Source organism: Dermochelys coriacea, chromosome 5 (assembly GCF_009764565.3).
Source record: "Dermochelys coriacea isolate rDerCor1 chromosome 5, rDerCor1.pri.v4, whole genome shotgun sequence".
NCBI classification, from domain to species: domain Eukaryota; kingdom Metazoa; phylum Chordata; order Testudines; family Dermochelyidae; genus Dermochelys; species Dermochelys coriacea.
The window spans coordinates 38737043-38764272 of NC_050072.1; the positions used below are offsets into that span (position 1 = coordinate 38737043).

At 39.6% G+C, this 27230-nt stretch overlaps 1 protein-coding gene across 2 annotated transcripts in view; it reads right to left on the bottom strand.

Moving 5' to 3' along the window:
- PDE4D (phosphodiesterase 4D) overlaps positions 1 to 27230 on the bottom strand; it is a 1154521-nt gene that overhangs the window by 651221 nt on the left and 476070 nt on the right. The window contains exon 1 of one of the 2 annotated variants that reach the window (XM_038401475.2): positions 2982 to 3349. The exons of the other annotated variant lie outside the window; for it this stretch is intronic. Coding sequence (XP_038257403.1) covers positions 2982 to 3253 — 272 coding nt within the window. The 5' untranslated portion in view covers positions 3254 to 3349. Of the gene's footprint in view, positions 1 to 2981; positions 3350 to 27230 lie in introns of those variants that run through there. 2 annotated transcript variants of the gene reach the window in all.

Sequence of the window (27230 nt, forward strand, 5' to 3'; positions counted from 1 at the left end):
TACATTTAAAAGTGATAGGGTAAACAACATGTAAAGGGACATTTAAGGACAGAATCTCAACCCTAAACTGGAACACCCCAAGGTAGTGCTCAGGATTAATTAGTTACAGTTAGACTCTGTGCTCGGCCCTAAGGATACATCCAAACCATAAATTAAGGTGTAATTTTAACATGGGTAGGCTTCCCACACTAACTTTAATCTAGGTAGCACTGGTGCTGGTAACAATAACAGTGATGATGAGGCAGCATGGATACTGACTCAGGCCAGCAACTTGAGTGCATATCCAGGATCCCCGGTGGCAGCTGGCCCACAATAATCCTGTGCTGCCATGTCTTCATTACACTTCAGCGTAGACATATCCTATTATGACAGACTCCCCAGGCTACCTTACTGGCCACAGTATTGCCTGGCATCTTGCCCCAAACATAACTTTAGCTCTGGCCTGGCATACCACGTACAGAAAGGCAAGGACTTGTCTTTGGAAAGCAGTCTTACGGCTCTCTTTCAAAGTGTCTGCATGAGGGGAGTCCTCACTTGGCCAGATATAGGGCTTTTACGGCCCCTTCACACCTTGCTAGTTCTTTTTCCTGGAGAAAGAGGGCTGGAGTGGGGGTAGAAGGGGTGAAGATTTTTCCCATAGTTTCCAAGTTAACTGGCGCAACAATACTTTCCAGATTAGGTGAAGCTAGAAGATTTCACCATGTTCTACTTTGCCCTAGACTTCCACACTGACAACTTCCAGTGCCTTTCAGAATTCATTGCTTTTGTTGTCTTCAATTTGGCATTACAAAAAGAGTTGGGCCAAAAAAAAATAAAATAAAATAAATTGGCAGAAGACCTAGAAGAATGACCTAGGTCAGGGGTTCCCAAACTTGGTTTGCAGCTTGTTCAGGGTAAGCCCCTGGTGGGCCGGGAGACGCTTTGTTTTCCTGAGCATCCACAGGTATGGCCACTCGCAGCTCCCCGCGGACACAGTTCGCCATTCCCGGGGGCTTACCCAGAACAAGCTACGAACCAAGTTTGGGAACCCCTGACCTAGCGTGAGTCTCTTTCATTCTTTCCTGTCGAAGCTGTTCCACTTTGTATAAAATATTTGAACAGTCATTGGGCCACAGAGAGAGAGAAAGAAACTTTATAGTCAGGTGGCTGGGCACTCAGCTAGGAAGGGGGACACCCAGATTCTAATTCCTGCTCCAATGACTGTTGAGTAATACAAAGTTGAATAGCTTCAACAGGAGAGAGTCAATTACGAGATACTAAGCATTATCCATTGCTCAACTTCTTACAAGTTTATTACAAAAACAAACAAAAAACCCAAAAAATACTGTATTTTCTTTGTTGACTTTTCTTGACAAATTAATTTTGGTTTCAACCTTTGTGGAAACAATTCTATCCAAATTCAGTTTTTACCTTGATTTACTTGTTTATAAGCTGTTCACCAGGTTGTTGAACCCATAACTAATATGAACAGTTTGATATTTTTGGGACTTTATGTACATTGATCAAGGGGAGAAGACACTTAATTGTATTTAGCTTTCTCTAACGCATTTGTAATGCCTTCTTATCAGCACATTTCTTTGAAAACAAACATTCCTACGCTTTGGAAACATTGTTTTCTTTTCTTCTCCTCTCCAAGGAGCAATAATATCTCCAATGGAAAGGTACCCTGTTATTCTAATGCAGGTCTAAACAAGCACCCTGTATAACAGCAGTTCTTCTGATAATTTTTTTTATTCTCCATGCCTCCTGAATCTTGCTTGTTTTTTGTTTTATTTTTTCTCAACACTATATCCACACACTTCACTTCATTAAGTCATCTTCCTACAGTAATGTCTAAATCCCTTTCCTGGTCGCTATGCTGCATGTGTGTTCATTTTAACATGCATTGTTGATTCTGATTAGGCCATAAGCACATTTTACCATTTCTACATTAAATACACTTCCTGTTATACTTATGTATGCACACACACACACACAAACTGCAGTATATGCACACACTCACCACAGTGCATAAACATATGTCTACGTTCTGCAATTAATTTAATTCAACTAATGAAATCAACATTACTGATCCATTCACTGATTAAAACATGCCACCCTTTCACATCACTTTCTGCTGTAAGCTTATTTCCTTTACACTAATGCCACAAAGAAAGACAGAGCATATCAAAGATGACAAGACCATCTCAGCAAATAGCAGTGCATTATTTCTTGAAGTACAAGAATACAATTATTCTGAAAGATAATAAATATGAAAGCATACTATTCGTACACAGTAGAGGGATTCAATGCATATGAATGTTTTTCATCTAACTAACCACACACATCAAAAGAGTGATAAATATTTAACATGGGGAATTACTTTGTCTTTTCCTGTATTTATTACAATAATTATTTTAACAAGAACAACTACTCCATACACAGGACTAGCCCCTCCACTACCACCAAGTTCTACTAAATTTAAATGCTATGGAGACCTAATCTTCTACTTAGGAGGTTATAAACTTAACAGTTCTTTAAAAAGATAAAAATCACACAGGACACACACAAATCTCTGCCTAGTCACTCTGACTTGAACAGCAGAAGGTCAAATACATTTACTTTTTATTGTCCTTGTTTGAATGCCTGGGGGGAGGGAGGGAAGGGGAGAAGGAAATTTCCTAAGAAAATCAGAGAGAAAAAGTCATCCTGACACCCATACTGTGTATTTTCATTGTATATCTAGGAATAGAATTTACTTTGATAAACTTCACACCTGACGTCAACTTTGAGTGACTGGCGCTCTTAAACTATTCTTAACACCCATCCGAAAGATTCCTGCCCAGATTTATTATGAATTATTTTACATTTATGTAATAAGGCTGGAACAATACAGATTTAAAAAAAAAAAGAAAAGAAAAGAAAAGCAAGCACTGCTTTCCTGCAAAGGCCAAAAGTTAACCCTATACGTAATCTCTTCCGTCAATATACACAATTCTTACCATGTATGTGCCACAGTGAAACGCCGCTGTTTTGGTATGTTGCTATTCAAAAGCATCCTACGTAAGAGCCTTGGAGAATTTCTAGGAGAAGTGACTGGAGAGAACCTGGGGGAAACAGATGAAGACCTCCTGGATGTCTTGGACTTTTCATTCTGCAACAGGTTTTCCCTCAGGTTCTTTACAAGATCCTCGTTCAGCCATGGATTTTGGCACTGTGGATTATCAACTTCAGGTATAGTCAAGGTGTCTGGGCTTGTTGTCTGCTGAGCCATATTCCCCAAGTAGCTTTAATAATACAGTAATGTGATATTTGTTTTGGTTGTTTAAAATATTTCCTTGTTAATTCAGTTCCAGAGAACCATGCAGAGCTTCTACTTCGACTCAGCAGCCTATTCTGTTTTCAACATGGTGTTGCCTGCCCTCAGCGTCTCTTTATAGATAATGATCTGCAAAGAAAAAGCAACTAACTCCTCCACCGAAACCTATTAAACAGTACCACTCCTCTGACAATCCTGTTGCCAAAGATCATTTACTAACTATCATTGCAAGTGAACATGGAGGAAAGAAACTGCGCTAGCACGGTTTTCTGTTAGAGCTACAAAGCTGCCTATTAAACTATTGGAACTAACGCGCTGCAGCTGCTTGAGCGGCTTCTTGCTATGTACATAAAAAGCGCTAGGAGGAGGGCTTAAACATCAGATGCATGTCCGTATTGTTTGTTATTCTTTCCGTTTGCTTATTCCTGAATCTTAAAATAGGCTGAAAGGAGAGGTGGGGGAATGCTGAACATCTTCCTCCTCCCCCCACCCTCATCTACAATGTTTATCTTTGCACTCCAATCACTCACAGAAGAATTTGCAAAACATTTTTAAGGCAACAAACAAGCAACAGGACAAATAAACATAAAAAAGTCCACTGATCTTCTACACCACAATCGCTTACCTAAACAAGACCGCAGGAAAAAACAATATGTTCATCTTCTTCAATAATACAAAAGAACGTGAAATTGCTTTGTCCTTTACACACACACAAAACAGGCTATGACCACAAGAACTGTTTAATTAGGTGTTCTAAATTAACAGGTCAATACATCTTCCTATGTCCCCCCAACTCCTTAATCTGGAAGATAATTCCTATTCCTTTGCACAATTAATGAGTGCTGAAAATTGCCCTATTATGCAATACAGTCTTTATAAGTGAATGCTTAACATATGATAAAGTGGTCATTATTTATTCCTTTCCAGTAACACTGCTATTGAATTTCATTCTGAAGAAAAGAATCAGCTTTCCTTTTGGGAATTATACAAGGCACTGTGCTGCTGTATTTTTCTTCTGATCTAGCAAATCCTCCTCTCAATCAGTGCTGAGGGCAATTTTTTTCAAATTAAGCTCAATCCTCTCTCCCTGAATAGCTAAAGTACTCTTTACAATAAACATCATTCACTTTTTCTGAGACCAACATGATGACCCTCAGCAGAGAAAGCCAGAACTGGAATCAGAGCCCTTATTGATTTAAATTTGGTACATGTCCTATTTTCAGGTCACAGAAACAAACACCCTGTTTCTTTTAAGATGAACACTCTCTGTGTACTAGAATGTCACCAAGATACAAGAGATCTGCTGAGTGACAGAGTGTTATATGCATATTATATCACTGCAACATGCTTCTCCCATTAAGTTACATTACCTTGCATTCAAGCTCTCAGGGGAGAAAGCATTTAATTATAAAGGTCCCCTGGCAAAGTTACTCACCAACTGGTGAGCCACCTTGTGGCCAAGTGAAGCATTGTGGAATTTCATGCTCATAGTTCTGCTGCCCAGGTCTATTAAAATGCTTGGTTTCAGAGTAGCAGCCGTGTTAGTCTGTATTCGCAAAAAGAAAATAAAATGTAGCTCACGAAAGCTTACGCTCAAATAAATTTGTTAGTCTCTAAGGTGCCACAAGTACTCCTTTTCTTTTTTTTTAAATGCTTGGTGACATCCTCCCAGCCAGGTCCTTGTGACTTGGCCCTCCAGGTGGGTCATCTTTTATTTCACCTCTTCCAGGGTAAAGCAGGGTTTCCATCCAATAGTTCCAGACCCTCATACCAGGTTGACAGTATGCCCAATAATCCTTCTGGCTCCTTCTGTCTGGGGTTTTCCAGCTCATACTCATGTTGAGGTGATGGGGGGAACTCAGTACTTCCCTCTACTCTGGGTTCCAGCCCCGGGACACTTGTGGCAACTGGCTGTTTTGTCAAAGCTCTTGCTCCTTCTTTGGAGCTACTTCCTACAATGGATCCAAGTTCTCAGTGTCAGGGGATTATATTCTCAGCAGAGGTCTGTCTCAGGGCCAAGCTCCTAAACTCAGTCCTCAAGGTAACAGAGGAAAGGAAAAAAAATAAAGACTAACAACTTCTCTGTCCTATCTGGCTCCTCCAGGTGCCCAAGTTCAGTCAACCTAAGGTAGCTTGTCTTTCTGCCATGATCTTCTCCAAGCTTGGCCCTTCTGAAGTGAGCTTCTCCCTTTTTAAGGCTCCTCTACTAAGATTGATATGCCCCCAAGGTGCAGTGGGCCAGGGCTACCTCATCCAAAAGCTGCTCTTTAACCCCTTCTTGCTTGGTACTCTATATGGTTTGTATACCCCACCACACATCCACATGGTGACCCATGCTTTCAATATGGTAGTGAGGCTTGCCCAATGGCTAAGTGATAGTGAGTGTACTGCTATGTGGGAGAGGAAGTTTCTGTTCTCTGTCCTAGTTTCAAGATGGCACATGAAATCCTGCAAAGGCAAAACTGAGTTGCAAAAGAGACTTAGCACTCAACAGCAAAGTCTTCCAAGCCTCCTCAAGGCTTGAAGGATGATAGCTTCAGCATAGCTCCTCAAAAAGGTATGTGAGAAAAGAGTAAAAAATTATGAAACAGGCTTTGTAAAGGATAAGAAGACTACCTCTCCCTAATCCCCCCTTCATTTGTTTATAAAAAGCTGGTAATGATCTGCGTACACCTGATCATTTTTCCAAACAGCCTAGTTTATGTAAGAAAATCCAGGTGCTCTTGTGCTATGAAACCCTGTACGCTTGTGTCCACACAAAAGCATTTTCAAGAAAGCAGAAATGGTCTCATAGGACTGGACAGACTGCCCTATTTGGGGCCAGATCTTGCACCACTGAAGTCAATAGGACTGTTGTCATTTACTTCAATGAACAAAGGATCACCCTTCAATTAGTATGATCTTACAAAAAATAATTTGGCTTACATACCGGTAGCCTTATTTCCATTATTTGAAATAATGTTCTTAAAATTAGCCAACATAGCAATCACTATCTCAATACACTGTATAACAGGCATACTGTGGTCTTGCCACACATTAAAGAAATGCCAGTGTATGAAGAGCAGCACAATAAGGCCCTTTGTTTTTAACAGAAGTTAGGAAAAATGAAATTTTGATCATTATACAGTGTCAAAGTTCAGGACGAATAGTTATTGAAATGCTTCACTGGGATAGGAAGTTATCTTTCTGAACTTTGGTTTTCTAACGACTCTAACAACTTCCCATAAAGGTTTACCCTCTCCTCCTTCACCAAAAGAGAAAGCTTGGAGGAAACAGCGATGTGATTTTAAAAAAAATTACACAGAATACATGACAGGTAGTTTTAACATATTCAGTTTTATGGTTTTGACCAATTAAAGTGCATATATTTCTGACATTTTATAATATTTTGGACTTGTATACTTTGTAAATTGCAGTCGAACACTATCAATCTTTATAAAGCTGTCTTCACAATCCAAGAGTTTTAAGAATCTGTTGAACAAACAAACCTTATCTTCACTGATTGATGTCAATGCCCAGGGTTTATACATACAATGAAAACTCTCAAACTAATTCACTCTCATGAAGTTAAATGAAAAGGTTTACTCTAAGGCTACAAATGCAAGTGGTCTCCATTGTAACAGGAAGTCAAGGTTTAACTTGAATTACAACTAGTTCTAATGCTACACCATGAGCACACAGCAGTTTAAACAGAGACTGTTTACTCTAGATTGGGGGAGGAGGAAAGGAATCTTGCAAAATGACTTATACAGCACCTTTCTCCTCCCGCAGTATAAACCTTTACAAGCAAACTACACAATGGGGAGGGGCAAATCATTCATCTCTCCGAAACTACATACAGTTTATTTAAAAATGGTAGTATGATGGAGATATGCGCTCTAAATAATTTCCATCTTCCTATGAAAATAAACATGATTAACTGATAAGCAGTGCTATTTGGCTCTCTTTGAACAGACACATTTCTGATTTTCCTACTACAAACATTGTAGGTCTGGATTCCCACAACCTGCCAAAACCAGAAAGGAATGCCGACCACTTCTTTGAATATGGTTAGGCGGGTCTCATGACTTGATAGTTTAACATTAAAATCTAATCTTTTCTAATGCATGGGTGGGAATGACACTAGAACTGCTGCAACATAATCAACATAATCAATAATTTTATCATAAAGATATTTAGCTGTTGGTGTGACTGCTTTTTGACTGATCAGTTAATCTGCTGGGTCCATCTTTAACCACTAAGAATGGAAGGAGGTTGTTGAAGGTAACCTATTAAGCTTATCCAAAGAAAATAATTATTTTTTCTAGACAGCATAGTTTAACATGAAATATGCATATCACATATTCAGAGGATAATATTGGTCCTGCTTTTAGGAACAAACTAATATAGCATATGTCTAAGCAATGTATAGACTGAACACAATTTATAGACTGAATCCCCCTAGTTAAACCTAATGTTCAAGTTTTATTTTGATCAGAGCTGCATAGGTAGGCCTTATGTCAATACTAGATATTACAGCAAGCTAGATTTCATCTTTGCTTCTAGTTCACCCACCCACCACATGCAAAGCTCAACTGATTAAATCACTGGCTGGATTAAAGCAAAATTTGTTAAACTGTAAGTGTTTTTTATTTGTGTGCACATTTCTTGTTTTCTTTTGCTCTAATACTGATTGTGCCCTGTTCCTTAATTTATAACATGAAGGTACCCTTTCCCGCTCACCAGGCATACAAATATACTGCAGGTTACTATTTTGATCTTTTAACACTGTACTGTTCCATTCCATTTTTTAGCCTTTGGTTCTGGCCCCACAGCAGGGAACTAGAATCTCTTTACAGAAGCATTGCTGAAAATCTAGAGATAACTATCAGCAAATACTACTCATACTCCCCACCCACCATTTACAAATAAAATGAAAATCAAACATTCAACGTTTATGATATTGACATAACCTTTACTTTCCAAAGATGTTGATTATGCTAAACAAAGTAATAAGATGGTAACGGCTGACCGTCTCAGACTTCTGTATTAAATATGAAAAGCAGAAACAACCATAGCCGTCTCTGCTATCTCTGTCTGTTCTAACAGATTCAAAGTACAAACATAATTCGACAAGATAAAAAGTAGCCGTAGATTAAATATACTAACAGGCTAAACAAATATCAAAATGCAGTGTCAAGGTACAAACCACTTCGCATATATGATTATGGTGAAATTATTATATTATATAATTACATATATTGGAGAGACTGGATGAGGAAACTGGTCAGTGGAAACATGTGACTCAAAGAACCAGGCAGAGAAAAAGACGGGCTAGTGAAGGAGAAATAGAGCTTAGGAACAGGTTTGCAGAGTTGGAAAATGAAGAAGGGGCTAAGCAGGTACTTGTTGAAGGGTAAGGAAGAAGAGAAGAGAGGCTAGTCCTATAGAAAAAGGGGACGAGTCAAGGGAGACTACACCAAATGAGCCCCAGGAGGATACAGGATGGGTTGAAGAAGATTGTAAGGGAAATAGGAATGGAAAGAACTTGCAGCCAGAGGGAACAGGGGAGAGACTGGAGAATAGCACTGTCACCAGGAAAAGGCAGGTCTATGTGATCGGGGACTCTTTATTGAGAAGAAGAGACAGGCCTGTAACTAGAGCTGATCCTGAGAATAGAAGGGTGTGCTGTCTTCCAGGTGCTAAGATACGGGATGTAGACCTGAGGTTGAAAAGGATCCTAAAGGGAGCGGGAAAGAATCCCCTAATTATCCTTCATGTGGGAACAAATGATACGGCTAGATTCTCGCTGGAAAGTATTAAGGGAGACTATGCTAGGCTGGGGAAGCTTAAGGAAATTGAGGCTCAGGTGATCTTTAGCGGGATCCTTCCTGTTCCTAGAGAAGGGCAACAAAGGTCTGACAAGATTATGACTTTCAACAGATGGCTTAGGCAGTGGTGCTATAAGGAGGGCTTTGGGATGTATGGCCACTGGGAGGCATTCACAGACAGAAGTCAGTTCTCTCGGGATGGACTTCATCTGAGTATGGAAGGAAATAGAGTTCTAGGATTGAGGCTGGCACAACTGATAAAGAGAGCTTTAAACTAGGAATTGTGGGGAGATGGATGGGAGATGTCCAGAAAATCTCCACGCCGGATTTTAGCACTGAGAGGGAAGAAGATGAAGTAAGAAAGGATACAGCCGTGGGTAGGAGAATGTATATAAGGAGCGAGGGCAGTGTGGATACTAGTCTAATAGATTATACTGGCTGTAGAATGACTGTGCCTAATAGGGTACAAAATGTGAGTGAGTCCAAACAGCAAAAATTAAGATGTTTGTACACCAATGCTAGGAGTCTAGGTAACAAAATGGAGGAACTAGAGCTACTGGTGCAGGAAGTGAAACCAGATATTATAGGGATAACAGAAACATGGTGGAATAGTAGTCATGACTGGACTACAGGTATTGAAGGGTATGTGCTCTTTAGGAAAGACAGAAACAAGGTAAAGGGGGTGGAGTAGCATTGTATATCAATGATGAGGTAGAATGTAAAGAAATAAGAAGCGATGCAATGGATAAGACAGAGTCCGTCTGGGCAAAAATTACATTGGGGAAGAAAACTAGTAAAGCCTCTCCTACGATAGTGCTTGGGGTGTGCTATAGACCTCCGGGATCTAATTTGGATATGGATACAGCCCTTTTTAATGTCTTTAATAAAGTAAATACTAATGGAAACTGCATGATCTTGGGAGACTTTAACTTCCCAGATATAGACTGGAGGACCAGTGCTAGTATAATAATAGGGCTCAGATTTTCCTAGATGCGATAGCTGATGGATTCCTTCATCAAGTAGTTGCCGAACCGACTAGAGGGGATGCCATTTTAGATTTAATTTTGGTGAGTAGCGAGGACCTCATAGAAGAAATGGTTGTAGGGGACAATCTTGGCTCAAGTGATCATGAGCTAATTCAGTTCAAACTAAATGGAAGGATTAACAAAAATAAATCTGCAACTAGGGTTTTTGATTTCAAAAGGGCTGACTTTCAAAAATTAAGGAAATTAGTTAGGGAAGTGGATTGGACTGAAGAACTTATGGATCTAAAGGTAAAGGAGGCCTGGGATTACTTTAAATCAAAACTGCAGAAGCTATTGGAAGCCTGTATCTCAAGAAAGGGGAAAAAATTCATAGGAAGGAGTTGTAGACCAAGCTGGATGAGCAAGCATCTTAGAGAGGTGATTAAGAAGAAGCAGAAAGCATACAGGGAGTGGAAGATGGGAGGGATCAGCAAGGAAAGCTACCTAATTGAGGTCAGAACATGTAGGGATCAAGTGAGAGAGGCTAAAAGTCGAGTAGAGTTGGACCTTGCAAAGGGAATTAAAACCAATAGTAAAAGGTTCTATAGCCATATAAATAAGAAGAAAACTAAGAAGGAAGAAGTGGGGCCGCTTAACACTGAGGATGGAGCGGAGGTTAAAGATAATCATGGCCCAACATCTAAACATTTGCCTCAGTCTTTAATAAGGCTAAAGAGGATCTCGGGGATAATGGTAGCATGACAAATGGAAGGAGGATATAGAGGTAGATATTACCATATCAGAGGTAGAAGTGAAACTGAAACAGCTTAATGGGACTAAATCGGGGGGCCCAGATAATCTTCATGCAAGAATATTAAAGGAATTCGCACCTGAAATTGCAAGCCCATTAGCAAGAATTTTTAATGAATCTGTAAACTCAGGAATAGTACCGAATGATTGGAGAATTGCTAATATAGTTCCTATTTTTAAGAAAGGAAAAAAAAGTGATCCGGGTAACTACAGGCCAGTTAGTTTGACATCTGTAGTATGCAAGGTCCTGGAAAAAATTTTGAAGGAGAAATTAGTTAAGGACATTGAAGTCAATGGTAAATGGGACAAAACACAACATGGTTTTACAAAAGGTAGATCGTGCCAAACCAACCTAATCTCCTTTTTTGAAAAAGTAACAGATTTTTTAGATAAAGGAAATGCAGTGGATCTAATTTACCTAGATTTCAGTAAGGCATTTGATACCGTGCCACATGGGGAATTATTAGTTAAATTGGAGAAGATGGGGATCAATATGAACATCAAAAGGTGGATAAGGAATTGGTTAAAGGGAGACTGCAACGGGTCCTACTGAAAGGCGAACTGTCAGGTTGGAGGGAGGTTACCAGTGGAGTTCCTCAGGGATCGGTTTTGGGACCAATCTTCTTTAATCTTTTTATTACTGACCTTGGCACAAAAAGTGGGAGTGTGCTAATAAAGTTTGCAGATGATACAAAGCTGGGAGGTATTGCCAATTCGGAGAAGGATCGGGATATTATACAGGAGGATCTGGATTACCTTGTAAACTGGAGTAATAGTAATAGGATGAAATTTAATAGTGAGAAGTGCAAGGTTATGCATTTAGGGATTAATAAGAATTTTAGTTATAAGTTGGGGACGCATCAATTAGAAGTAACGGAAGAGGAGAAGGACCTTGGAGTATTGGTTGATCATAGGATGACTATGAGCTGCCAATGTGATATAGCTGTGAAAAAAGCTAATGCGGTTTTGGGATGCATCAGGAGAGGCATTTCCAGTAGGGATAAGGAGGTATTAGTACCATTATACAAGGCACTGGTGAGACCTCACCTAGAATACTGTGTGCAGTTCTGGTCTCCCATGTTTAAAAAGGATGAATTCAAACTGGAGCAGGTACAGAGAAGGGCTACTAGGATGATCCGAGGAATGGAAAACTTGTCTTATGAAAGGAGACTTAAGGAGCTTGGCTTGTTTAGCCTAACTAAAGAAGGTTGAGGGGAGATATGATTGCTCTCTATAAATATATCAGAGGGATAAATATAGGAGAGGGAGAGGAATTATTTCAGCTCAGCACCAATGTGGACACAAGAACAAATGGGTATAAACTGGCCACCAGGAAGTTTAGACTGGAAATCAGACGAAGGTTTCTAACCATCAGAGGAGTGAAGTTTTGGAATAACCTTCCAATGGAAGCAGTGGGGGTAAAAGATCTATCTGGTTTTAAGATTCTACTCGATAAGTTTATGGAGGAGATGGTATGATGGAATAATGGGATTTTGGTAAGTAATTGATCTTTAAATATTCAGGGTAAATAGGCCAAATCCCCTGAGATGGGATATTAGATGGATGGGATCTGAGTTACTATAGAAAATTCTTTCCTGGGTATCTGGCTGGTGAATCTTGCCCATATGCTCAGGGTTTAGCTGATCGCCATATTTGGGGTCGGAAGGAATTTTCCTCCAGGGCAGATTGGAGAGGCCCTAGAGGTTTTTTGCCTTCCTCTGTAGCATGGGGCATGGTTGACTTGAGGGAGCTTCTCTGCTCCTTGAAGTCTTTGAACCATGATTTAAGGACTTCAATAGCTCAGACATGGGTGAGGTTTTTCATAGGAGTGGGTGGGTGAGATTCTGTGGCCTGCGCTGTGCAGGACGTCGGACTAGATGATCAGAATGGTCCCTTCTGACCTTAGTATCTATGAATCTATATCAAAATACAAGACTATTTATTAACATAGTATCCCTTAAAAAAAAGTGCCACAATATCCTTTGTAGATAGAGTCATTGTGTCCTAAGATCTCCTTAATGCCAACTGCCAGGGCAGTTAGAGAAATATCATGAGTCTGGTATGTACATTCTAGTTTACCAAAGAATGGCATGTGTGGTCTCAAATGAAAGCCTGTGTCACACTGGTTATTGGTACCATTGTGAAATGTATACAGATATAATGTAAGGAGTTATGTATATATACACGAAAATAGGTTTTTAGAGTCTGTTTCGGTATTAGTCATGAGTAGCAGTGAAAAAAAGGTTCTGTCAGACAAGAGATGTTTATTCATCTCTCTCTCTTTGTCAGGATGTTAAATAAGCATTGTAAGCTAACACAATGGATGCCTATTTACATACAAAGCTAACAAAGATATGTGAAGTCAACAGAGAACCAGAATACAGGAAAAAAAGAAGCCATGAGGGTTATCCTGGCTGTATGTCAAAACAATTAACTTTGGAGGGGGAGGGTATATCTATAAGGTAAAGGCCCCATGGTTTTGCACCTAGGAAGTAAACATTTTATATTCATGAAAATGGGATCTTAGCCAAACTTGTTGAAAAAACTGAAGAAAACTAACAGGTTAACCACCTGACTAAAGAAGTTTCATCTCATACAAAGTTAAGTTTAGTGTCTAGAAAGCATGTTATGCTTTTGTTTTATATGTAACCATTTGTTTCCAATATTCTACCTCATGTCTTGAATCTTTGATAAACTTATTCTTGTTTTCACTATAAATATATAGAGGTGCTATAATGTGAAGCCAAGTGCAGATCCTGAGAAGGTAATGTAAGGGCAAAGGAAGGGCTGGCATAGCACAGCAGACCTAGTATTTCTGTGAGTAATCAATCAGGGGTTGGATATCACAGGGGAATGTTTCAAAGGGACTCTGGACAGAGGTGCACCTATTGCTAGGTAAGGGCAAAGGAAGGACTAAGAATGTTTTAGTGTTTAACAGAATGGTGTCAGCTAAGCACAAGCAAGACTCCTTCTCACTGGCGGCATGGGGTAAACAAGGTGACTCACAGTCCTGCATAGTCTGAGAACATCTATAAACTAAGGAGAAAAGGAAGACTTTTAAAGCAAAATATGAACGGGAAAAGTGACTCAGTAGCTTGAGGGGGCCAGACAATTTCAGATAGAAAGGACTGCAAAAGTGAAAGAGGGAACCCTTCCTCCCCCTGGGATATGGTTTTTGCAGAGAAGAGACCAATATTCCAAGACTGGAAAAGTTGAGAGGGTATGGAGTAACAGGGCTACAGCATAAAGACTTGTCCACTCTTGAAACACGACAGCGGCACAACTGTAGTGCTGCAGCTGTGCCACATTGTAGTGCTTCACATGTAGACACTCCTACAGCAATGGGAGGCGTTATCCCATCAGCATAGTTAATCCACCTCCATGAGAAGTGGTAGCTAGGATGATGGAAGAATTCTTCTGTCAACCTTACTGTATACACTGGGGGTTAGGTCTGCTTAACTAACTCACTCAGGGTATGGATTTTTCACTTCCCTAAGTGACATAGCTGGGTCAATTTAACTTTTAGCATAGACCTGGCCTAGCGGAGAGAAGATCAGGAGAATCTTGGAATCCAGTGAAACTGGTGAAAAATGGATACTATATCATGTTTCCATTTCCTGAAGCACGTATTCTCACTGCAGCATTCTAGCAATGCTCTGTAAATGGGGACTGTCAGACTTCTGGATGAGGGAGAGATTCAAGGCTGTAGAGGATTCCATGATACCTGGTTTTAAACGGGAGGAACATAGTATGGGAGTAAGAAAAACAGACAAAAGAAACAATTAACTAGGATAAAATGAACTGAAAGCAATGTTTTTTCAGTTTTTTCGGTAGTGTCCAGAATGTGTTAAAAGAATAATTGCTTGCATCTAGCCAGTCTAGTGAACTAGTTACCAGCCTTCTACAGAGGCGCCAAATTCCTCTCTACCTGGGGAGTTCCTGACCTCTGCTCTACCCCAGGTCCCACTCCCACTCCACCTCCACCTCTTCCTTCAAGCCCCCACCTCCGCCCCTCCTCTTCCTGCTCCCACTCTGCCCCAGGCCCCGCCCCACTTCTTCCCACTCCCACTCCACCCCCAGCCCTGCCCTCACAACACCTCTTCCCCCAAGGCCCCACTCTGCCCCTGGCCCTGCCACACTCCACCCCTTCCCCCAAGACTCCATACCTGCCCCTTCCCACCTCTCTCCTGTAATCTCTACCAGCTGCCTACAGCCTCAAGGAATTGTGGTAGTAGTTGTCAAGGATTGCCCACGTGCAGTAGCAGAACACTAGCTACACATCCTTTCTAGCACATCCCCGCTACAGTGGAGACTGTGGGAAAGAGTGGCATTGAGCTGCAGTAGATGAGTAAACAGGAAGATCATGTGGGGACTAAAATTGGTGGGCATGTACTTGGAGATAAGCATGGAGGGAATGGTTGCACGCTTCCCTCAACTGATTTGGAAAATGTCATGGAATTGCAGCACAGAGTCTATTATACTATTTTTATTTCACAAGTAAAGCCTTTTGAGATCTGTTATATCTTTGGCATCAGCAGAACCAGTGTATAAAAAAAGTACATTCTAAATTACTAAAATTACAGAAATAAACTAGTCTTCAAATTAGCTAACAATTTTCCATAGACCCGTCTCAGGCAGACAGACATTGAGAACTATATTTTCAAGGAAAAGAGACAAGAACAGGTGATTGCACACCCAATCACAAGCACAGTTGTACTCTGGCATTTTCAATAAATAATCTATTGCCCACCTAAGCACAATAAATTGATGGGCCTAGGGACATGGCCATGTATTGAAACATGCATGTGGATCCTAACAGACCTAGGACCACATTTTCAAAGGTATTTAGACACAAATATGTAGTTAAGTGCCTAGTGGGATTTTCAAAAGCACCTATCTGCATCTTTAGGTACCTAAATACATTCAAAAATAGAGCCTAATCCAACTTCTTATTGATGCCTATGGAACTTGGATTAGCCCTCACAAAAGGGAAAAGATTTTTTTGCCATCATGAGAACAATTTTCTCCAGTGTACTGAAAATTTTAGAAAACAAGGTGGGTGAGGTAATATCTTTTATTGGACCAACTTCTGCTGGTGAGAGAGAAACTTTCGTGCTACAACTCATTCACCTTTCCTCTCTAATGTCATGGGACTGTCAGCTGCACTGCATACTGAAAATTTTATGACAGCCAAATGGGGCAGCACAAATCTCTTAATATTTTTCATTGCACATGGATGTAAGAAAACAGTTCTGTTTTTCATGTGTGCAATTTTGTGCTTCACTGTTTAAGAGGCATTCTTGCTGATAGGAGGAAACTCCAAAGAAAGGTCCTACACAAAGTAGGAAAAAAAAAGAAAAAAAAAAACAAACAAAAAAAAAAAGTAAATGCCTAAAAAAACCATTAAAACATGGACTTTAGTGTGTCTAATTAAAAAAGTCATCCCAAATCATTTATTTGAGCATACCACATGATAAGTGAAGAATGTATGGAAAAAATAACAATTTAGATTAAGGAAGCATGTGATGACTATTATCAGCTATTCTGTGGTACAACAGCCGTTTAAGATAAGAAAGTCATAAAAGTAACAAGCTACAAAATTAATATATTACGGGGAAACAAACCTCTTCACTAGGGCCTTTACAACCAGGTTATTGAACGCCCAGGAGCATTACTGAGTTGAGATAGTGGGCCTGATCCTACATCCACTGGTTTCACATCGAGAAGGATCAGGGTCTACACTGTGAATATAGAAATTAAAAAAGCACCTTTGGCTCAAAAACAAATCAAGGGCCTGATCCTTCAACCCTTTAATCACGTGAGTTGTTCCATTTAAATCAGTGAGATTAATCACATGAATAGGATGCTTAGATGAGGAAGGCATTACATGATTGGCCCCGTAAAATAGTAATGAAAACCATAAGCACCCTGCCACTCAATGTGCAAAAGGCTGTGTGGAACAGAATGGGCCAAAACTTGATGCAGCAGTCTCTCTTTTTTAAAAAAGAAATTCAAAAGTATATAGGCTCTTAAATCAGATGATATTCAGCTGAATGGACAATTCTATTTTTTACTTTAACATTTCAAAACTGCTCCTTAGAAACAACAACAACAACGTCATTTTTTCCTCAAGTTACAATGTACAAAGCTGAATTTTTTTTGAAAGATCAAAGAAAAATTACGTCAGATCTTTACAGTATAGTATATGTTTGTCATTTGTATTTTATTAACATGTTTTAATTGCAACAAGAAAATGCTACTCAATCCAATCCAAACAAACGTGATAAAAAATGTGGAACATTTGATTTACAGTAAGATTTTACCATCTTGGTTTCTAATTTTAAGTTTAATTTTAACACATTTTCTTTTTGGAGCCTAGGCTACTGTCTTATACAAAAGCAGGCTATCTGCTGCAATTAAAAAGTGAATATTTTATGGGAAACTGGTAAAGAGCATGTAGAAAATACCACAGGTGTGGGGGTTTTTCATGTAAAACAAAAATTCTATTATTTGGATGGGCAAAGATAATCCAAAGGTTGGCTTGCAAGGGAAAAGACTACTTTGTGGTTTAGTCAGTAATGCTGCTATTGTTGCTATGGATAATGCCTGTTTTTGTGATTAGGCTTTGTGTAGTCAGATTATGTCACAGAAATTGTAATAAACTAAAAAAGCATGGATCTGTTAATAGTCTGATGTCTGTAGAGGAAAATAAGAGATTAAATGTTTTGCATGAGAGGGGAATTCAATTTCAGGCCATATTGCATACTTTGAAAGGGGTACTTGGCACTCCCAGTTACTCTCCAAATTAACTCCATTTCATTGGATTGGTAGATTTAGCTTTACAGTTTTTATTATTCATACTACTCAAAAAGAGGACAATTCTCAGGTAAAGGCACCCACAGACATACCACTACTTATAAATGGATAATAGAATACAGTGTGTTTTGTTTCACATAATAAAAAGGGAGCACTTACGTGGTCTATGCAAGTGTAACAGATACTGATTAGTATATGCATGCATAATATTAGTATGAGTGTGTGTGAGACAAAGATGAAATCTTATTTCTATCGGAGTATATTTTTAAAAAGCCAAAAAACATTAAATGGTATTTAATAGACTGTTTTGAAGGGGGTTGAACAATGAATCCTACTACAAACCAATTCCTAACAACATAAATGAAAAACAATAAAAAAATGAAATTAAAATAGGGCTATAAACATTTTCTCTCTACTAGTTGGACAACATTTATTATTTCTCCTTCCCAAAAGCCACTTTCTTCCCTATTGTAATGGTATCAACTAAATTTGGACTAATGGGCCTGAGTTTTCATTTTAGACCATGATGCTGGAAACAGATCCATGAGGGATCTCTGCCCCCGTGCAAAGACTCATTGAAATCAGTGGGATTCTGCATAAGTTCAGGGGTTCACCACAGAGATCCAGTTGCAGGACCAGAACTTTTGTTTACATAATTTTCAGAGGGGAACATGACGTTTAAAATGGTCACTTTTTTCTTTTATTTTTAAGGCACGGGACTGGAATGCAGGAAACTTAACTTCTATTCCTGGCTCTGCCACAGACTTCCTATGCAATGCTTGGCTATCTGCTATCACAGTGCACACACACAAAGGGACAAATTTAGATTGCATGAGCAACTTCAGTTCTGGTATTTCCTAACTTTTTAGTTCTTGACTTTGCAGATTTAATGTTTTAGAGCAACAGAATAATTTTCCTGTTAGCAGCAACTTTATGCAACTCTTTTTACAGTGTGTATGGTCACACCCATTGTTTCATGTTCTCTGTGTATATAAAATCTCCCCACTGTATTTTCTACTGCATGCATCCGATGATGTATAACTCACGAAAGCTTATGCTCAAATAAATTTGTTAGTCTCTAAGGTGCCACAAGTATTCCTTTTCTTTTTATGGACTTTCTACATTTTACAGTTCTATATTTTATCTGCATTACTGTAACAGGGTGACGCTCCCCTTTAAAGTAGTAGGGTCAGGCAACACGTGTTCTAGGGTGTATCCTTTAAAGTTTCCTCCGACTTCTGGGGTTGTCAATACTGCAATTAGACACCCACGGCTGGCCCATGCCAGTTGACTCAGGCTTGTGGGGCTCAGGCTAAGGGGCTGTTTAATACTGGTGTAGATGTTTAGGCTCAGGGGACAGCTCAAGCTCTGCGACCCTTTTAGCTCCAGCCCGAGCGTCTACACTGCAATTAAACAGTTGCTTAGCCCCATAAGCTAGAGTCAGCTGGCCCAGGCCAGCCATGGGTGTCTAATTGCAGTGTAGATATACCCTTAGAGAAAGCAAAACATAGGGAATGGAATAGGAAGGTATTAATAAAGAGGAAGATGTTTGAAGAGGAATATAGTTAATGCTTAGGGAAAACTTGGGCTACTATTTCATTAAAGGCCTTGGGCCAGGAGCCTTGTAGTGCAGGCTGGGGTCAAGACTTTCCTCTCCCCAGCCAATTGGGACAAGCTATGGGAAAGAAGGCTGTATATATTCTGTCTGTTCCTTCACAACTGGAGGCATACTAGCATGGGAAGGTCTGCTACTCACCAACTTCTCTCAGCGATGGAAGGAAAGGGTCTGAACTACAAATAGTAGGGGAGGAACCAGCTGAAGGAGAAGCTGGTCTTAATGCTTCATCTAGCTTGAATTAATAAAGAGCCTAAGAAGGAGGACTGTGGGACTCCTGAGCCCAGGAGGAGAGGCCTGACCAGTTGGACAGAGGTCCCAAGAAGAAAAAGTGTGCGTCACTAGTGAAGGCAGGAGAAGAGTGGGACCTGACAGCTAAAAGTGTGTTTGGGGGAAAAGACCGATAAATAAGGCCCCACAAAGTGGGAAATCTTGTTTAAGTATTCCAGCCTAAGAGTAATTCATTGCAAATAAAGAAGAAAGAATTGAGGATAGTGTATCTGCAGGGCTATCTCAGGCCATGAGGTAATGCCACAGGACAGCACCAATCTACAGTTTCCATCAGACCATCTTCTTACTAGTTCCAAGATAGAGCCCAGTTTTTAGAATAGCCAGACTTTTGTCTTTATTTCTCTTTACCACCAAGAGATTGAATCTACATGCATTCAGATTGCTCTGCCTAGTTGGTGCCACATCCCCACTGGCTAGTAGGGGAACCCAGGCCTTCCCTGTACTCCAGAATCCAGCTTAGGAATCCTCGAATCAGCAGCCATGGTCTGCATGCCTATTCTTTGCTGCTTTTCCTCTGAGCCTGCTCCTAGCTTCCCCACTTTCTGTGTCTGGCAGATCCCCTTCACCCAGGGACTGACTACAGAGGAGTCTCAGCTTCTGGGCTTTATACAGGACCCTCCTGTTCCTGCCCAGCTGAGCCTCGTTTAATCAACCCCTGTGCCCTGGCTTCTGCTCCAAGTGCAGCATGAGGTGTTAATTGGCCTACCTGGCCACATTAAACCTTTCAAGCCTTATGTGAATTGGAAACCCCATGACACTCTCCATGAGAGAACAGAGTATATTTCTCCTCTCACAGTCTACACTGAACTCTACACACAAGGAAAGTGCTTGAAATTTAATGCTGAGAAACAGAGCAAACAAAAGGAAGGGCAATTTCATAGCTACAGACACCACAAAGATACCCCAAAAGATGGAAGATGAAAGGCAAATGCTGACACATATAGGAGGAGGACTGCAGCAAATAAAACATTTACAAATAACTGTGTACAAGTTCTTCAGCTTTACAATATGCCATAAAAGGATTATCAGTTTTAAATAATTACTAGAATTTAAACTGAGGAGGTGCATGGGGTTTTTTTTAAATGAATTCAATGGACAACTCTCTAAAAGTGTTCAACACGGATTAAAGGAAAGATGGTCTTCTAATATCCTGAAAACATACTTGAAGATCTTCTAATAGCAGACATTTATGAAGGTATTTTATATATTCACAAATCTTTATTTTGTTTATAGTTACGAAGTATGCTGAATCAACCACCTAGGTGGAAATATATTGAGGAAGCAAAACTTTAACTGAAATGTAAATGGTTGGTTTCAGAGTAGTAGCAGTGTTAGTCTGTATCCGCAAAAAGAACAGGAGTACTTGTGGCACCTTAGAGACTAAGTACTCCTCGTCTTTTTGAAATATAAATAAGTGACTTGTACTGAACTGGCATTTGTTCATCTGATTATTGATCATTAACTTTCTTATACTACTTATTTCTTAATGTATTATTTCAGTGAATTACATTAGATGTTTCAGCTGATTCTTGTGCACCTTCTCATCCTCCAACCTAGTGTAATAGATAGTGGCCATAACACAGATGCATATGAAAACAATTGTAACATTATTCATTGATCTGTGATCAATGGTTTCAAAAGAGTTATTTTATGATTTCACAGTAAATTTACAAAGGCATTATACTAAATCCATGATAAGTATGCAGTTATTAATGCTGTCATTGTGTTCAAGACACAGTAAACATCACCTTCACGTAGATAAATCCCTGCTGGCCAAAGGCACATCTTCTGTACTGAAGGTTCTGCTATACTGAGAAATTTGAAGCATGTTCTCAACTCGTAGGATAAGAACTTGACCCTAATATGGAGGAAAGATTCGTGTGCCATTAGCCCTGACTTCTGCTACTAGTTTGTTGCTAGGGAGATACACCTTCAGAAAATGAAATAAATGCAGTCTAGTAGGAGGTTCCTCAAGCATATATACTACTACTCCTTAATTATCAAAATAGTCTGTATTATACAAAATGCACTATTCTTGACAGTCCAAAACCAGATAAAACAAAAACAATACTGAAATGGTTTAGAGGATGGTGTCTTTTGTAACCTAATTGAATATACAAAATGGGCATGAATTTCTAGAAGTGCTCTCCTTCAATGAATTATACAAAGCAAACTAAGATAAGTACAGTGGATACTTTAGCATGCTAATTCAGAGCTGCAGTAAATTAAATGGGAAGTAAAGCCAGGTACAGGTGTGTAATGAAGCTCACTCCTGCAACTCCCTGTGTTCAAAGAGTCTAGAATATACTCTCAGTGATGAACACTAGGAACAAAATAATATTTTTAAATGAAGAAATCTAAGAAATTACACCATTAGCATTAAAAACATTTGGAAGCCAAAATTAACCACAAAATTAATGTAGAAACAAGAATGAAGTTAAACTTTGGCCTTGGCCAATGTAAGCAAAGAAAACACTCTCTTTGAGAGGGCACTCTACAGAAGGCACATGAATTCTCAGACGATATTAAAGCAGATTGAGAAAATAACCCACATCAAAATACTTATGTGTACAGAGAATCTTACAACTTAATAAAAAGTATGATTAATGTAATTATGTATGTGTATTATTCTAATTCCTAGGAGACCCAGTCATGGACCAGTTGTGGTAAGTGCTGTACAAACACAGAACTCATGTTTACAGAAATTTAAACAAAGAGGTCGCAATTGGGAATATTCAATCTCAAAATTCCTCCTAAAGGAGGTCACTGGGGTGTGGGTATTTTGAGAGGTGGAAAAATTGCTCTTGAAAAAAAATAAAGTGCAAGATATATTGTGTTAAACCCACTAATATTACCCTATCTATGGAGTGGCTTGAGAAGCTTTATATATAACCACTAATTGGTTACATAGTGTTACAGCAGCTTGAGTGCGGATGCCTGGATAATATGAAATGAGGGGAGGGAGGGACAGAAATCCAGTGACTCAATTAACTATTACTAAGAGAGATATTCAAAAATTTTCAGACAGAATAATTTTCTGTAAAACCCTGATTTAGCAGAATCAAAAATATTCCATGGGAACATATCAATTCTGTCAAAAGTTTCAATGGAAATCTGGCAGCATAGACAGGCACTGGGCCAGTCTGGCCAGGTTCCTGCTAGCCTGTTCACCAACTGGCTAGCCAGCAGACTGGTTCCCAGCTGCTTATCTGGATCACTGGCTTCCTGCTCAGAATTTTTTGAAAAATTTCCATTTTGGTTCTTCCAAAACCAATTTTTTTTTAAAACAAATGTCCATTTCATGGGAAATTTTGCATTTCAGACTTTTTTTCCAATTTGGAAGGAAATTTTTTTGGAAATACAAAATCTCCCATTTGTTAGTCTCTAAGGTGCCACAAGGACTGCTTTTCTTTTTGCGAATACAGACTAACACAGCTGCTACCCTGAAACCTGCATAGTTGTAGTTAGTAACAACTATGACATTAAGAATATGAACATAAAAGCAACTGCAAAACCTCAGCTACCTGAGCATCAAGACTAGGACTATACAGTGACCCTGTTCTTACTAACCCAGGATCTTCAGTCACTCCATCAGCAACAACATACATCCCTATAGAAATCAAAAAACAAAGTATCATCTGCAAGACTGTGACTAGCATCTGCCAGACTGTGACTAGCAGTAAGAGAATAATAAATAAAATAAATAAATGAATGGTGGAAATGTCACTGCCAAAATGTGCCTGTCATGGCATTTTCAACAGAGCACATCTGGAGTTTGCATCAGAAAATGTGTCTCTTACTGTTGGAACCAGATATGCAATTGATCCCAGTTTCCCCTCACTGGCTCATTAGAACTATGTAAACTGTTGTCAGGTTTGCCGGTAGTACACAACATTATAGGATGTCATTATGCTGGATGAATTTACTGGCTAGTTGGTCTACCAGCTGATCCTTTATACAGGTCCCTTCTCAAGGAATCTCATTTTTCAGCACTCTATCTGAGCAGTAGATAACTACCTTTCCCTCATCTTTGTTTCCCAGTGTGCCCTATCTGTCACTGTATTTGTAGGGCCACTTTCTTCTTGGCAGACATGAAAATTAATTTTTCTTGACCAGGCCTAGTTCGGTCAGAATTCAGCATTTTGTGAACCCTCTTGTCATCTTATCCTCCAGTGGTGTGATGCAGCCCTTAATTCTACCTGCTTCAAATAGTCAGCCTCCTATTGCTGAACACTTTTAAAAATAAAGCTGTTGCTATCTGCTGCACAGGCTGTAATCAACAACACAGTTTTGGTTCACTTTTGTATCTGCATCCATGCCTCTTCCCCTCCTCTAGGCCACCCCAAAATAATTTTTGCATCAACTGATTTCTCTTGTAATTTGTAGGCAAACACCATACCTGTCCGGCTTGATCTTTGCACACATGATTGTGGACATACTTTTGAAAAGTAGGCACTATATTCAGAACAAATATATTAATGCAAGAGCCCTCACTCAGACAAAAAATAGAGAGAAAAAAATAGATCAATGAGTGTTGTTGTGCCAGTCTACTTCTCAGCTTACCTGCAGAGAAATCTAAAATGGAAATGAAAATTACACTGAAAGTCTAGAGAGATTGGGAAAAAGAGTTGATATCTGTATTTCTAGGCCTGGAGGATTGTCTGAACTAACTGAAATATCTATAAATGAGTGCCTTACATATGCAAAAAAAAAAAAAAGATGTGAGGTTAAATACAGAAATGTGTAACTATACAATTAAAATATGCATTTGACAATCAGTAAAATAAACATAGTTCAGCCATTAAAATGGAGATTTATTCTCTCCCCCAGGTATTTAGTTTCATAGGATTATACTAAAGCAGAATGTGATCTATTAGGTCATCTAATCCATCTCCCTGACAGTGTAGGATTTTTCACTGCAGCAAATTTGCAAGGCTGTGTCCAATCTAGTGTAAACATTCCAAGTGATGGGGCTTCTAACACTTCTTTTGGGAGAGTGTTCCATAGCCTAATAGACTTCACTATCAAGACTATCTTGATATTATTAATTCTATCCAACTTCTTCCTGTTTTTAACATCCCCAAAATACACCACACTAAATAAATCCTCTCCCTTATTGTTGTATACAGCCTTAATATATGGGGAGATCTGTGTTCCCCTGCCCCTCTGCCTTAGTTAGTTTAGATCAATTGTACTTTACTAAACAGTATAGTGCTTTCACTCATTTATTTTCTACAGCAATCTGATCATTCCTGTTGCTCGCATGTGAACTCTCATCTGTCAGTATCTTTCCAGCAATATGATGCTAAGAGTACTCCAAGGTTCAACCAAAACATAGCCTTATTAAAGGATGAGGACCTTGCTGCTCTGTGATATGAAGCTTTTCTATGTGATTATGGATAGGTGGGGCTAGATGAGATTGCTGACAGAAAAAAATAGTATACATGACCAGAAACATTAAGCTGGGGACGCATCAATTAGAAGTAACAGAAGAGGAGAAGGACCTTGGAGTATTGGTTGATCATAGGATGACTATGAGCTGCCAATGTGATATGGCTGTGAAAAAAGCTAATGCGGTTTTGGGATGCATCAGGAGAGGTATTTCCAGTAGGGATAAGGCGGTTTTAGTACCATTATCCAAGGCATTGGTGAGACCTCACCTGGAATACTGTGTGCAGTTCTGGTCTCCCATGTTTAAAAAGGATGAATTCAAACTGGAGCAGGTACAGAGAAGGGCTACTAGGATGATCCGAGGAATGGAAAACTTGTCTTATGAAAGGAGACTTAAGGAGCTTGGCTTGTTTAGCCTAATTAAATGAAGGTTGAGGGGAGATATGATTGCTCTCTATAAATATATCAGAGGGATAAATACAGGAGAGGGAGAGGAATTATTTAAGCTCAGTACCAATGTGGACACAAGAACAAATGCGTATAACTGGCCACCAGGAAGTTTAGACTTGAAATTAGTCGAAGGTTTCTAACCATCATAGATTCATAGATACTAAGGTCAGAAGGGACCATTCTGATCATCTAGTCTGACCTCCTGCACAGCGCAGGCCACAGAATCTCACCCACCCAGAGGAGTGAAGTTTTGGAATAGCCTTCCAAGGGAAGCAGTGGGGGCTAAAGATCTATCTGGCTTTAAGATTCTACTCGATAAGTTTATGGAGGAGATGGTATGATGGGATAATGTGATTTTGGTAATTAATTGATCTTTAAATATTCAGGGTAAATAGGCCGAATCCCCTGAGATGGGATATTAGATGGATGGGATCCGAGTTACCCAGGAAAGAATTTTCTGTAGTATTTGGCTGGTGAATCTTGCCCATGTGCTCAGGGTTTAGCTGATTGCCATATTAGGGGTCGGGAAGGAATTTTCCTCCAGGGCAGATTGGAAGAGGCCCTGGAGGTTTTTTGCCTTCCTCTGTAGCATGGGGCACGGGTCACTTGAGGCCTCCCTCAAGTGGAGGATTCCCACTTGAGGAGGATTCTCTGCTCCTTGAAGTCTTTAATCCATGATTTGAGGACTTCAATAGCTCAGACATAGGTGAGGTTTTTCATAGGAGTGGGTGGGTGAGATTCTGTGGCCTGCGTTGTGCAGGAGGTCGGACTAGATGATCAGAATGGTCCCTTCTGACCTTAGTATCTATGAATCTAAGTTATGTTCATGGAAATCATGTATACAAACAAAAGTTATTACCAATTGCCCTCATCTCCCCTCTCTTCCTTTAGTTTTCACTCATTTGCGTTTTCTGAAAGGTCTGTGTAGAAGGGGGCCATGGCTTCCTGTGTGTTTGTATAGTCTCGAGCCTAATTGGGCCACCACTCTGATACTGTTTCTTGGGCACTAGCGTGATAAAAATATCAAATGGTAGTAATAAGCTACTGAAACTTGAATTGGCCTTTGTGTTCCTTACTGCACTGCTAATTTACATCTAATATACTGTCCACTGTCAGCTCCATGATAGCTGCTTTCCAAGTTTGTCCAACCCACTGAATATCTGCATTTCAGATATTTCCCCACATTGTTATTTTCTGCCCATGTTGTTAGAGCCTTCTGCATTATGTCTATGTATTTGCAATTTCTCCAAATTATAATGCAATTTGTTAATTTCATCAATTTGCTGCTTATTTCCTCTTCTAAAACGTTAAAAAATTAAGTAAGAGTAGACTAACACGGATATCCTGCAGTACTCTAAAGATGTTTCTGCAACTTGATAGCCGTGTTATTGATTCCGTGCTTATCCTCTGCCCACATTTTTCAAGCCACAGGACAAGGATCTTCTCCAAAATAATTTGAATTCATTATCTTTCAGGGCTCAGAAGTTGCTTCCTGCCCTGCATATTTCCTTGAGAAGATACAGCAGACATAAGAAACCTAGAGGCAAAGGAACTACTGTTCTTGGAATCAGATTATTCCATCCTTGAAGTGAAAAAGATTACTCCGACAAAGAATGAGTCATTGATCATGTCACTCTATAATACAGCAGAAAAACAAAGACCCTAGGAGTGAAATAATGTTAGTGCGTGCATGCATGCGTCTGAAGATGGATGGGAAGAACAATCAGAGATAACCTGAGTGAAAAGTTGGAGATCGTGCAGATAGCAGAGTCAGTATGAGCAAG